Source organism: Thermobia domestica, chromosome 6 (genome assembly GCF_964235325.1).
Source record: "Thermobia domestica chromosome 6, izTheDome1.hap1.1, whole genome shotgun sequence".
NCBI classification, from domain to species: Eukaryota; Metazoa; Arthropoda; class Insecta; order Zygentoma; family Lepismatidae; genus Thermobia; species Thermobia domestica.
The window spans coordinates 193,453,852-193,469,219 of NC_137459.1; the positions used below are offsets into that span (position 1 = coordinate 193,453,852).

Below are 15,368 nucleotides of genomic sequence, written 5' to 3' on the forward strand. Positions count from 1 at the left end.
GCATGTACAAAGTACAATATAACATAACCTGCGACACTGACATCCAAGATACAGTCAGTGTCGTTCATTATTAACGTAAGAGTATTATTGGTTCCAACATTTTACATGTCCTTAAGAAATCTACAAACAATGCCAACATAAATAAGAATAATATTTGATAAAGCAAACAATAATCAATATATATATATCGCATTTCTATTCACAGACTTAGCGTGAAATATATATAATTCGAGCTGCTACAGAACATAAGCTTTCGTCGAACAGAACATGATTTTTCGAACAGAGCATATATATATATATATATAAGCTTTCTCAATACTTTCCCTGTATTCGGCTGGTCTTTTAAAGCAGAAGGAATCAAAACGGAATCAAACTGAGTTTCCATTGAATGTAATCGGCTGCTGCTATGGTTTTGAAATCAGAACTCGCTATCAGTTCTTGAATACGTTCTCGAGATGAGATGAAACTCCTCACTGACTGTAAAATCGAGTAGATTGGCCTGGTAGCGTTCCTTTCTTCCCCTCATTCTCATGTAGTCTTCTTTTTCCCCTTTCTTTCCTCTACCTTCAATTTCTTTCAGCAGCGCTGACTTCTTCGTTTCCTCGTCTTCTTTTGCTTCTTCTCATACCCCACTTATTCTCCATTCTTTTCCGACTGGGGGAAGCAATACTATCCTTTTTTCGCCTGACAAATGCGATTCATGCCTTCTTGGTTCCAATTTGGTATATGGTCTTGAATCTCAGGCTCTCCTTTCTTCTACTCCCTTCTGCCCATACAATGCTGGTGCATTCTTCATTTCAAGAAAATTACATAGTAGCAACCACAATTTACGAACGCATTTTCATTTGTTGGAGCACGAAAAGGGAAGAAATACACACAAATTACTCTCTCCGAGAAACAAGAAATATGCGTTCTCTATACCTTGAACTGTATTGCAATACACGGTACTTCGAATTTTGACATATTTGTTCGTTTCTATGGTACATCGATTTTCCCTTTGTTTCATGTTGCTGTTTCCGTTGTAAGAATAATACGACGTCTAAAGAGCAACATTTAACCTAACCATTTACTTATTTATAAATATATTAGATACTGAAGGATAGTGTTTATTTAACGTCTTAGGAATGTTTTTTTTATTTATTACATTTAGATACTCCATATTGAATAGCAGAAATAAGGTTGTATCAAATTATTCAATACATAAAGAGTAGAAGGAAAGTTAAATATAGAAAATGCAGAATAAGAACTTGTTTTCTGGTAATATCAACGTAACATATCATCATCTAATAACACAGCTCTCTTGGAGGCTAGATAGTGTGGTGGGGAACAGCCTATATTGCAAGGCTTAATCTTGCACGATGATATGTGCGCCCGTCAACTGCAGCGAACTTAGGCCGTGATCGCGGTTAAACCCATGATAATAGCAGGTCCCGTTTTTCATAATACTTTTTACATAAGGGCGCAAAACAAATATACTCAACTTAGTGTAACATCTCAATAATTACTGACGTTATGTCGTATGTTACACTACCAAGATAAAATGCATATAGTTTACTGGTAATAGTAAGCTGTTCGAATTTACTATCCTTCACAACAGTAAATAATAATACTAATAACAATAAATCAAATCTTTATAAGTCTTGCCTTCTCTCACAAACTAGATATAATATTGTGAAATACCCAAAATTTGAACATGCATTTTGATGTATCTTGGCTATTGTTAAATAAGGATGCGATAATGAAGCTATTTGTTTCAGGAAATAAAAACAAATAACTTACGCATCACACCACAGTTATAGGAAGTTTTCGTATAATGAATTAATAGAGTAAGGTATTTCATAAGGAAACCTGAGCTAAGCTCTATGCTACAACCAGGAAGCGTCCGTATCACGGAAAAGAATGGTGCTTTTTGGTGCGGAGACCTGACTCAGGGAGTTTGAATTACGACCTAATATTTAAAAGTCGGCGAAAGGGGATCATCAGAGATGAATTAACGAGTGAGTATTACATGCATTTAAGATGTTGGGTAGTCATAATGGTTAAGTTTCTGTGCCATTACAATTTAGAAGATTTTCTGTAATTAAGACAATTTCGAGTTTTGATAGTTTGCCGTGTGATGTCGAAAATATTCAAAGGAATTGATATCTATTATTTCATTTCTTGTCCTAAGAAATTCGTAAATTCATCCTTGAGTTGTCTTAATACACGGTGTTACAAATTTATGATGAGCTACGCTCTGCCCCCAAGCATACAAATGTCTAAGACGCTAAGTTATTTCAGTTTGAAATTTGTAGCACACGTTAATATTGTCGGTCTACTGTCAAGGATCATAGGGATATTATGTTTACATTTACAAAGATTACATTACTGTAATTAGCCACTTCTAAAGGTGCAACCTCATAAAACATATACCTTATACTATTGAAAGGTTAGATTGTGTGCCTTAAGTACGTGTCGTTCTGGATCCGATTCCAAATAACGGAAAGATTATCTTGGTCTTGCTTTAGGTATTCCACACACTAGCGAGAAAAAAGTTGAATAACAATTTTGTTTCTAGTTCCTACTGTCAGCAACTATACGGAGACAGAACAGTTTTGTCGCTGTATCCTGGCACACTGCCGACAACAACATAAAAAGTTAACGGGCATTTCGCATCACAATTTGGCGGGATATTTAACACAGGTGAGAAAGAGGGAAAATATGTGCTTGATAAGAGTATGCTGTTAAATATTCATCCTTCTGAGATATCAGCTTCTTAAAATTTGAAAAGCTAGATCTGCATCTCGTCTATGCTCGTTCTAGGTATGAACAGAAGATTTCGGATCCACTTAACCAGTTCGAGGTCGAATGAGAATCGGGTTCCCGGATCCAAAACCAAAAATGCAGTATCATTATCCAGAACCAAGAATTGAGTACCCGGTTCCAGAATAGAGAATTACTGGATACCTAGTTCCAGTATACCGAGCTCTGGTATGTCAGGATCTGGTTCTGGTCATTTCTAGTTTATACACAGTAAAAAATGGTTGTGCTAATTTAACTCAATTTTAACACAGGGCAGTGGTTCCAGCGTGACTACCACTATGCGGTGTTAGTTCAACACATATCCCGCGGTGTTGGCGTTTAACACAGGGAGTGTGTTACGTCTTTAACACACAACCAGTGTTGAGCCGTGCCGTAAGCGTTAGTGAACCACAAAATTACTCATCCAAAATATGTTAAATCGCATGTATGCGTAATGTGTTTACATTATGCTGAGTCTAGAAAAAACACTTTAAACAAGTAAAAAAAATGTACTACAAGCGAGGGGGGCACGAACCACCAACCTTTCAAATACTAGCCACGTATTCTTCCGACTTGGCCACGGAGGCGATAAAGAAAACTTTGCTTTTAGAGGGATAAATTATTGAGGTCTTTTGAATTTAGATAATCAGAGTGCTCCTTTAAGCCGCGTATATTCGACGATAACCGTTCGGGATAAGATAAAATCTGCTCGCCATGTAGACTTACTTTTATAACAAAATGACGACTGTCTATTTACTTTATTTTATAGTTATGCCATATTTACTTACAAATGATCGGCGACAGTTGTCATCTAATAAAGTTGATGCGTTTGTTGCTTCTAGTACACAATCGCTTAGAAAAAGAAGCAATAAATGCATTAAATGTGGGAGATGAATTTAGAACACCTAAATGGCACATGCTTAGCACATCTTGTGCTGTTAGGGTTTCTTCAGAAACATTATGTAAAACAATTGAAAACACATCTCGCGGTTTGCATTTTGAAATTTTGCGTATAGCTAGATTTGTTTAAGTATTTCTTTCTACTGTGTTTGTCTGTAGCTTCAATTGATAAGCCTTTATAATTAGATGCCCAACATATTTGGCAATCACACAGAAAACAACACCGAAGATGCTACACGTGTGTTAATTTAACACACAAGCTATGTGTCATTTCAACTACCGGCATTTGAAACACAATTCCAAATGGAGAGTGAGTTGGTCTAACCACTTGTTTCTGTTATATTTTAACACAATCGTGTTAACACATAGACATGTCGTTGAAGTAACACAACGATTTTTTACAGTGTACCGATGCTGTTTGTATCACGAAGTGTTGTATGGCTAGAAGTATAGACATTTTCTGCGTATTCGCCAGAATCTTATCACTGGAATCATAGCACAAGTACTACCAAATCCTAACTGTTACCGTTCTTATTCAGCAGGAAATTGGACTTTCATTGTTTATTCAGTAAATGCTAGGACACTCATCTCTGTTACGTTTACCGTGTTTTTAAAGCATGTTTTGTGGGACACTAAACTTTTCTGTGACAAAAGAATATACGCCCAGAAACATCATACTACCAATTGACGCCATGAAATAAAAAATAAAAAAATAATTAAGAACAGGCTTTCTTCATTCTTCCTACACACTTTTAATTTTTAAAAGCACTAGTTTTTTTTTATACTACACAGCTTAGATTCTTTTTTCATATTTGAAAAGAAACTTGACAATGATTTTTTTTCTGTATTTCTTCTAGTTGTATGAAATCAATCAATAAAGATAGTACGGTGTAGTGTGACAGTGATATGCAACTATCCAATAATGTACTCATTAGCATCATTTCAGTTTTTGCCAGAGAGAGAGGCGGGGCTAAGATTGTGCATCGACATAGGAGTTTCAGGTTGCTATTAGCATATGATATATTTTTTTTTTAAATCACGTGCTTTTCAAACTCACGGAGACAATTGTCCTTCGCAAATGACGTCCCTGAATATATATATATATATATATATATATATATATATATATATATATATATATATATATATATATATATTTGCTAAAAAGCTCATTCTAGTTTCTTATAATAGCGAAACATACTTCCTCCCACAATTGTTTCTTCAAATTTACATCATAATATTCTTGCAAACATTGCTTATATAATGTTGTACTTTTCTTCTGTTTCTACAATTAACTTTTCAAGGTCTTCATCAAAAATTAAAATAATGTAAAAAAAAAATCTCACGCCACAGGAAACTCCGAACAACTATTTTGTAGCCAGTGTGCAAGCTGTCATTCGCTTCCATACGTTGTGAGCTTTGGCGTAACTCTTGCTCTCTCCCTGCTTGGGGGCATCTCGGCAACTTTTCTGTTTTCGGTACTGTGGTGATTGCGCTCCCATAAGACCCAATGCATTTAGCCAGGGCGACAAAACAGTTGTACAACAAAATGTTTCCAATGTGCTGTAGACCTTAATGACAGTAGGCAATTTTTAAGGTGCTTGAGTTAAAAGTTAGCAAACGTTGATCTAGAAAGTTACAGATAACGGCGATGGCATACATGTTCTGACCACATATAACGCAACTAAAACCTGACTGGGCAGCCATAATTCTCTATGAGTTTCGCAAGGATGTTACAAAATACAGTATCTGCCCATACAACAAAATCGAGAAGCCATACGTCACAACTTCGCCACGCCTACTCCGCCCACTCTGCGCCACTAAGATCGCAATGTTTTGAGCCAACAATCATGGCGGAAACGAGAGTAGCCAATCAGACGTGCCGGCTCAGACGATGCTCGATTGTTTTCCGGCTTAACTGAGTTCATATAATGAAGATACGTATGGACAGATCCTCTATTTTATAACATCCTTGGAGTTTCGTGAGGGAAATTGATCTTAATTTAGTTGCATAAGAAGGTTATAGTCATTACCCCAAACTTTGATTTGAACGCAAATTAAATATAGGTAATGTAAAAAAAAACATAGTAATATACAATATGAGACACAAATATTACGCTGAAAAGTTAAGGACAGAGAAACGCTATTTTCTTTTTTTTTATGTTTATTTTATTTAATTTTTTTGTGGTCTCCACTGCAAATTCATTACATCATATAATTAATTATTGTTTACAAAGAGATGAAAGTTAACGATGCCCGGAAATTTCAATCTTTTTTGTTGTCTCACGGTGAGTAAAAAAGAACGACCGAATGGACGTCCCTGTGTGCTTTCATGAATATAAATAAATTATATTATTATTCAGCAAGGAAATCTCAATCATTTGCAGAGATTCTGTAATCAGAGCACCCGAAGATGCAAATAACAAAATACATCGGCGTGAAAGTAAAACTATCTACTGTCAGAGTTTGGAAACCAAACAAAAGTAAACTTATTCTGCTAATGCAATAGTTGTGTTTAAAATACTTACTTGCGAAGAACGATGCTGGACGGGGAACACAATTGAGCACTTAGAGGCTTGCGGTCGATGGGACAGAGCTGTTGAACTCTCATATAATTGTTGATACAGGCACTGCAGAACGTGTGGCCACACGGAATATCCAATGGAGTTACAAACGGTTGAAGACAAATATGACAGAGTAGATCCTCGTCCACCTCTTGAACATAATCATATACATGAGGCTCATGAGGTGCATGAGTCTGACCACATGTTCTGCATGCCCGAGCCCCCACACCCTGTCGCCCTTTCTCCATTGTGGCATCACCAGCTGCTGCTTATGACATCACACCTGAAAAAAGGGAAAACAATTGTTTAATTCGACATGGAATCTGACCTAACGTAAAATTTTATGGTGTCTATTTTAAGAAGAAGGGAATTATTCAGTCTACGATTAAAAGCTGCACACACACAAACACACACACACACAAATATATATATATATATATATATATATATATATATATATATATATATATATATATATATATATATATATATATATATATATAAAAACAATCATGTGTATCCCTTTGCTATTAATAAGGAAGTGAAAATATTTGTGAAGAACCTGAAATGGTATCAATCAATTATTAAGAATATAGTAGTGTCGATTGCGTCTCCTTCCTTGTTATACTTCTATTAGTTTTCAACTTTCTCCTTTCGACATTCTGATAAAAAGTAATTAACAGAGCATAAAAAGATTAGTTTGTTGTTTTGAGTTTGATCTTTTCTAGCTCTGAAGCTTGACTTAAATAGGATGTACAGCTTAATGTGGAATTATCGTGAATTTATTGAACGTAGAATCAATCATTGATCTCTTCTGACAAATTCTTTTCAAGCTGCACTTATTTAAGGAACTCATTTGGGACAGTGTAGCGCATGGACGGATCCAGGACCGACTTCTGGGGGGGCGGTGGGTTGTCATACTGCTACTTTTAAGGGCTCCAAACTTTGGGATGCGTTTTATTGATATATATAAAATTTCCTAGATCCGATCCTGGTGTATCGAAACCTACAGGCATATTATTTGACTTTGAAATGCACAGCAGGCGATGTAATTAGCATAAGGTTCAGACCATCTTGAGTCCCTAAGTGCCGACCTATATAATGCTAAGTCAGGTTGCCACGCAGCTGTCATAAAAATCTTGCAACTCTACAGTATTTCTCTATGCAAACATTGTCTTGAAAGGGACATACAACATTTTTTTTTTTTCATTTTGCAAGGAGTCAAACCATGTGCAACTTTCTGGGTCGTCTTGCGTGCTACCTGCTATTGCCCTCCCGCTGACTAAAGAGAGAAACAGTTTTGCCGCTTCCGAAACAACGGATGATTTTGGACGGGAAGGGGAAGAGCGACAAAATACACTTTTTTAATGAGGAGATTCACTAGTTGTCCACTAGAGTGTAGTGGTGCGTGGGTGGAGATATCTTTCTTGTTTTCAGAAAGTCGTAATATGTATACAGTAAATAGAGAGATCGGGTCGCAATATTTTAAATGACAGCTACAAGATTCGTGTAAAGTGGCAATCTGGCTGTAGTGGCATCCTCTTCTTTGCATGCTTCCGACCTACCTGCCTGGTAGTAATTTTTCCCTTCTTCGCATATTTCCGACTACCTAATTGGTAGTGACTTCGACCTGCTTATCTAGTACTGATATATCCTTGTTCAAATGGTTCCGACTTATCTACATCATAGTGATATTCCCTTCTTCTCATGTTTCCGACCGACCTACATGATAGCGACAAAGCCTTATTCACATGTTCCCGACATTAATACGTTGTGGTGACTTCTGCTGTACATTGTTTGAAACCTGCTGTACATTGTGTACTGTGCACACATTCTAATTTGTTTAACATAGTCGGGTTGGAAATTTTTCATTTTCAAGAGGATGCTTTGTAAATATGATTTAATAGTACAAAATTTAAATACTTTTCCATCCGTCCGGTCAATTCGTGATTCCACTTCCTGTGCCACTAAGAGGTTAATTCACATTTTTCTCTGGGTAGACACTTTAAAGATAATGGATGAGCTCTTGTGTCTTTGTGTGACAAAGAGTAGACGTATAAATAAATTTCTCATTCACCGTGAACCGAACCCAGCCCATCGTGGTGGTAGAAAACCCCTCAGCAACTACGCTACCGCGTCTCAACTTGAATTATAATGGGACAAAATAAAATAGTAAAATTGTTCAGTAATGACACATGGTTCCAGAAATCCATACTTAGCTTAATCATAAGGGAAATACTTTTCAGTTGCATTCAGAGAAAGATTAAAATATTTCTTTCTACATTTCTCATGACCTATGCCAGCTCATAGCATGACACACGCAGCATTATGTTTTAGGAATACGAATATAGCTAAGTTGCATGTGTACTAGTAGCACGTATACCACTAGGCAGCTGGAGTCTGGATAACTGGTAATATATTAAATTTAATGGTTTCAATATTTACGTGACTCCTTTCAATATGCACGTGACTTACATAGACACGAAACCAGATCTCAGGAATTCATTTGATTTCATTTGTTTCACAAGTAGAGACTGTCTTAACGAAACAATGCTTAAGCAAAAATTTATCACTATTTAATGCACAATGTTTTAAAATATCGACTACATTTAATTGAAATTTCGTACTGACAAATAAAATTAATATTTCGTTAATGCAGAACACATTGGAATAGCCATCATTTATCAAGAAGTTCTTGTCCTTTTCATGCTTTTCCCCAAACACTTCTCGGGACAATGTGTTTTGGAATTTAAATCAATTTAAAGCCTTTGACTCATATTTTACTAACATTTATTGACTTTCAACAATGTGGATATAAAACCATAAATTACAAAAATCAATTAAGAACAGTTTTAAAATTGATTGTAGTAATTGTTTGAAACTAAACGGTTCATGAACTTAAACACTTTTCATTTTTTCGTTAATAAAATAAGAACGACACGTTTATCTCTGAGTGTTTTCTTGAAGGCGTACACCTAACATAGGTAAATGGAGTCATTAATCTAGTAGACCAATAAAGACTGGTCATTTTCTTTCATCTGCGATTCCGAAGCGTATATGGATAACTGCTAATTAGAAAACTGGGTAAAGGGGCAAATTAATAATTAAGTTAATAACAAAATTATTAAATTTGGTTACACATTGCTTTTCATTCTAAACTAATATTTTCCTCTGTAGAATGCACCTCAGCCTTTCATAGTCTCAAGAAGCCAAGTTCAACAATGGGTCACATGTTGAAAACGCTTGTCGTTAATTCTAGTAGTTAATTACGTCATAATCGAAAATAGTAAATTAGCTTTATCTGAAGGGAATTAGCCTGCACGAAAATAAATTTTATGAAACTCATCCGTCAGAAACATGCCCTAAAATCAGGACATAGTTGAGTTAACGGATAAGCCCTATAAATGTGCATTTTATAAATAAATAAATAAAAACGAGGTATCAATTCCACTTTAAGAAGTGAATGATTATCATCTCATATAATTTTGATTAATATAACATGCGTAGAATTTCAATCAATTAATCCAAAGATTAAGAAAGTGACACCGTGTACTGGGATTCATTGTATTATTATTCATATTGAATTTTTGGAAGTCAATGACGTAGAGTTGTTACCTAAATCCAAAGGATAATATGCAACACTTCGTGCGTTTCATCCAGCGATTTTAAACTTACGATCACTTTATTAAAATCCATATCCTAACTCCTTGAGATTGAGGTTTTTAGCAAGTACTCACATATGTTTATAGAAAACAAACAATCCCACATGTCACCTTATTTTGTCAAGATTTTCCGTTTATGTTATTTTGTAGCCCCTGACTTCACTTTACATCTTTCATATATCACCCATGTTGAAACTCCATATTCTATGAAGTAAAAAAGCTTCGTGATTTAATAAGTGGTATGAATTCCCACTTCTCACGTGGGGAGAATAAACATTAATAAATACTACATTTGTACCATCACGTGTGTAGCTATTCGTAGAACGCTTTGTGAATTATCGGAAAACGTCTGCCGGGGAGAGTAATTGAAGATGCTGGCGCGGCGCAATCGTAACACGCCTTACATCTTTTCCTCTCGCTTTCTACATCAAATATAAAGAAACATAGAAACACGTGTTTAATTATATTAAATGAAAAGTCTGAATACAAAATTAAAACTATAATTCAAGTCTAAGCCTAAGAAATCCGATTTTTAACTAGAAAATTCTAAACCCAAATTTTGATTTCTAAGCCTAAGAAATTCATGAATGTAATAATTTGCTTCAGTCCTTTTACTTTTCTTCTCTGTCAAATATTACAATAATAGTGAAGCATATTACAAAGTTTAAATACCAAAGTTTTTTCTTTTTTTTAGACTCAAGAGACTTAAGAAATTCCGACATAGGGACATTTTAGTGAACTACATTACATCTAGAGTGTTTATGGAATGAAACGAAATATTTCCGCTTAATATCCCATGATTATACCTCTTAGGCTAGGAGAACCAATGATTAGTGCAAGGGAATGATGATGGAATAATTGGTGGAATAGAAATGTGGAGAAAACTGGAATACCCCGAGAACACGTATGATATGTTGTCAACCACAAACTTACTTGGCCGGGGATCAAACCAAGTACCACACGCAATCGATATAAGCGCTCTACCAATCAGCTTAACTATCTTGGCTGAGGTAAAATAAAACGATCTAGCTGTCCGTTAAAAAAAACTAATAAATAGTTTCGTTCAAGACTTATTCTGCAGAGTTATGGATGGGCGTAAGTCACCGTTAGACATTAACCGCCTTATGAAGAGTCATTTTGACGCATGACGTATGACGCTCTGCCTGTCTATTCCAAACAACAAAATACAAAAAATAGCTTTTGTTCAAGATGTAATGTGTGGAATAACGGACGGACGGACAGACGGACACACTAACATTACAGTTTTATAAATCCAACTTGTGTGATGCTAATAACTTTTATAATTTATATTTCATTAAGACAAGGAGAATGTGCAAGTTAATAAAATCTCGAATTGAAACATAAACAAGACTTTTATTAAACGTTAGGTCAAATTTTGAGTTGAAACTTACACGTATATAACCACAAAAGAAAAAAAAAACTGTCTCATCGTTGAAGAGAGACAAATACTTTGCATGCCTACTTCTATAAGAAGCAATATTAAAGCTAGAAAATGAATCATACTCGTATTAGTAATCCATTTTAATCTGAAACTGAGCTGAATGGATATTTTAGCCATATTTAAAACAAAAGGCAGGGTTTTCGGTTAGCTCCCACCCCCCACGCAAATAAATACGTAAATAAACAAATAAATAAACGAATTTCACGGACGTCGGAGCAGTAGTATATTTAACTATTTTACACTCGTAGTTATTAACAAGTCTTAGATTACAAAATTGTTGATATTCAGAAATGGAAAAGATTGAGGTTCACGTTAATAATTATTGATGGAAAGACTGTTGAAGCAAAGAAGAAGCTCAGAAGAGACTTGGATAAAAATGACACTTCAAAGAAGAAATTACGGGGAAAAAAAGAAATATCAGTTACTGTTGCCAATCCAGTCACATAAAACATGTTTTCAATAAACTAATGGGACTCTTGAAATTCAATTAAATAACATCTGCTTAAGTTTTTTTTTTTTTCTCTAGCACGATTCAGCAATTTATCTTATTATTTCGTGACTCTCTCTCTAATGTCCACATTAATAATTTAAAAAAAAAAAGTGTTTTAGAAGGAAGCTTTAAACGATTATTATATGAACTCAAAGAGGTAGAAGACAATCAAAAAACAAACAAACAAACTGTGAGCTGTTTTGGTGTTTGAAATAGTTAGATCCTATTAATGATATTGAATAAAAGCAAACTGTTACAATTAAAGCATGAAGGTTTATTTGTTGATTAGTTACCACGACATGTTTACACTTCTTGAGGCTTTGGATTCTTGCAGTCGCAGGTTTGTCAATCATCAATGAGTAAGTACTAAATTTTGTAAAGAACTAAATTATGTTACTTCAAGTATGACTTCATGACGACTGTAATTTCTAGTGGCTTTGTTTCCGTTGAAAGCCCATACCTTTATTTATATATAGATAAACACGTTTTTTACTTCTTGTGTATGTCGTAATAGTTAAATAAAGCATAATAATTCAATTTTCTTTCATAATGAGAACACAATTAGGTAAAAATGTAAAAAAAAAGAAAAAAAGAAAGAAAAAGTGCATGCAATGATGCCAACCTGAAACGCTATAAAATCCCATCTAGAGAGGTAGAAAAATCCCATTTTACATCCTAATTGCCCGCGTTGTATTTTTCTTCTTTCTTACCTCAACTGTAGGCTGGCGGGCAACATAAAAATGTTTAGTGTTTTCTCTCGCTTGGAAAAACTGTTTTATACTTTGATAAGGTACTTGAATATACTTCTTCATAACTGCATCTAAATATTCTACCCTTGGTCTTTCTCTTTCCGGTCTTCCTTGTGTCTTTCCCTCTATCAACATGGCGATCCAATCCGAGTGCCGAATAAGATGGTCAAGCATGTTGTTTCTTCTTTTTCCTATTATATCGATGGTCTGCCGCGCGTCGTCCTTCGTTAGCTTCCTTTAGTACGTCTTCATACTTTTTCCTTTCGGTCCATTCTGCGCCACACAACATTTCGAATGCTTCCAGCTTGGATATTTCAGCTTATCTCATATCCATGTTTCTGATCCGCAAATCGCCACGCTCCATACCAGGTTCTTAACAAATCGTTTGTTGACGTTGGCAGTCGTCTTTTCCTGTATCAATATAATAATAATAATAATAATAATAATAATAATAATAATAATAATAATAATAATAATAATAATAATAATAATAATAATAATATATGAAAATTAAATTTAGGTATGCCGGGTGTTACTTTTTGTCACCAAATCTCTGGGTGAGTTATCAATAAGATTCAATCTTCTACATATAAAGTAGTTTGTGAATAACTGTTTCCCTCAATCGAGAACAAATATATTATTTTATGTTGTCAGAAATGCAGTACACATATTCGTACCATCAAATTATATTGGGCTGAATTATGCTACAAAAATTTATCCACACATTTCGTGTGGAACGTTTTGAAATTGGTTGTTTCTCGCTTAAAATTTTACATTTATTTTTTTCTTTTTCATTTGTTCATTGTTTTATTTTCTTCCTTCTTCAAATAAAGAACAAATTTCGATTCTTGGTACTTGATGTTTAAGAATCACATATGATTAAATCACACGTCATTAATATAGACTTTGCCAGTGACAAAGAAAAGACTTCAGACTAGAAGTTGACAACATTTGCACATTTATTGATGATTTGTTATGTATACTTCGCATTTGTAGAGAACTTTGTTGGCATGGATTATATATATATATATACCGATACATCAAATATGTGTTTGCTACTTCAACGAAAATTCCCTTTATCCCGTTCCTAGTAATTAGCATCAAAATATCCAACAAAACGGGATTTTTCTCACGGGTTGGCGTCCTTGTGTAAGTGATAATAAGTAAATAACAATACGAACAATGTAATATTAACAATAAGTAAATTGTAAAAAAAAAAAATCAAAAAAATGAGTTGTACAGTTGACTTTTGGTAGTCATCTGTAACATATATGAGATGAACATTTATTTGTTTTTTAAGTTGAACCATAATAGTAACCGGTCTTAAATTTTGTAAAAATGTCAAGCGTGGTGTTGTTAGTTCTGATTGTGATGTGAATTGTGTATCATATCTAATGACTAATTGGAACAGTAATCACAGTTGTCTTACTCTGTGTTTGAATCACAGTGATACTCGTTAATGGTTGACAGGTATAAATGTGTTGCTTTTTGAGGAATATGGATCAATAAACGATGGTATAATGTTCACCCTTAAATCATTCACTATTATTAGTGTTAGTTCCATTAGTTGTTAATCAATTCACTGAGTTTTGCTCTAGGGCTTGCAGTTAATTAATAACTTATATACCACACACTACACGAGTCTGATGTGTATTATTGGTATTACTTAGACTACTGACCATTACATATATATAAAATTAAACAATTACATAATTTTAAAGTAATTTAGAAATTCCTTATGTAATCGTCAGAGGTAATTTACTCTTGATGATGAGTTTTTTTTTTCATATTACTTTATCAAATATGACACGGGCGATTTTGGTCACACTTCATTATTATTCTTAAAATGCTGCATAAATCATTTTCATGGGAATATCCGTAAGGTGTACTAATCTTGGGATATATATTTTTATTAATGACAATTTGGTAAAATTCCATTTATGTGATGCTGTCATTTTTATAAGCAAATATTTCATTAATAACCCTAATATCATTAATAATTGGAGCAAAACATGACTTAAGTTAAGAGATTGGAGCAAAGTTTAATAAGATGACTCTTACATTTTATTTGTTTATTATTTTTTTTTCTTTCAAGCGATGACAGGCGAGAAGACAGTATATTGACCGTTAAAAAAAATCAAACTCAAAATTACAACGGATTTCCGTGACCTTCATAAGCCAAAAGAGCTATTTTTGGATGTCCGTCCGTCCGTTCGCCCTGATACAAATGTGCTCACTTGCCTAGAGAGTGTACCATTGAACTTATCTGTTTTTTATTAGAACTTAACATCATTTAGTAGTAGATTTATATTACGTTACAAAAATATATTTAAATTTTGTAATACCTGTAAAAATATTGTTGACGATTATGCAAGTACATTCTTAAGCACTTTATATTTAAAAAGGGAAAAAGGAGAACGAAGCATCTGGACGGAGCACCCGAAATTTACACATAAATTGGCTCTAGAGTTGGTGGCTGTACTTTTTATTGTAGAATATTATAAATCTCCGAATGGGCATTCAATCTGCTAATGGCAGTTTATAACTGGTTACAGTACTTCTTTACTTATGTACAGTTTTAGCTGAAGTTATAAGAAGCAAAAAAATTGTCTTACATAAAATAGTATTGTTATTGTTGTCTTGAAGTTTTTCGTCTCTTTTTAAGTTAGTGATACATGAACTCATGCTACACGCAAAGTAAATCTAGAGCTCAACGTAGAATATGAATCGATACTATTCCATCAGTTCTCAGCCATAAGC

General features: G+C 34.3%; 1 protein-coding gene across 2 annotated transcripts in view; it reads right to left on the reverse strand.

Moving 5' to 3' along the window:
- LOC145687751 (ligand of Numb protein X 2-like) overlaps positions 1-15,368 on the reverse strand; it is a 798,603-nt gene that overhangs the window by 444,737 nt on the left and 338,498 nt on the right. For both annotated transcript variants that reach the window (XM_081761199.1, XM_081761197.1), the window contains exon 2: positions 6,210-6,528. In XM_081761199.1, the coding sequence (XP_081617325.1) occupies positions 6,210-6,493 (284 nt within the window). In that variant the 5' untranslated portion in view covers positions 6,494-6,528. The remainder of the gene's footprint in view (positions 1-6,209; positions 6,529-15,368) is intronic.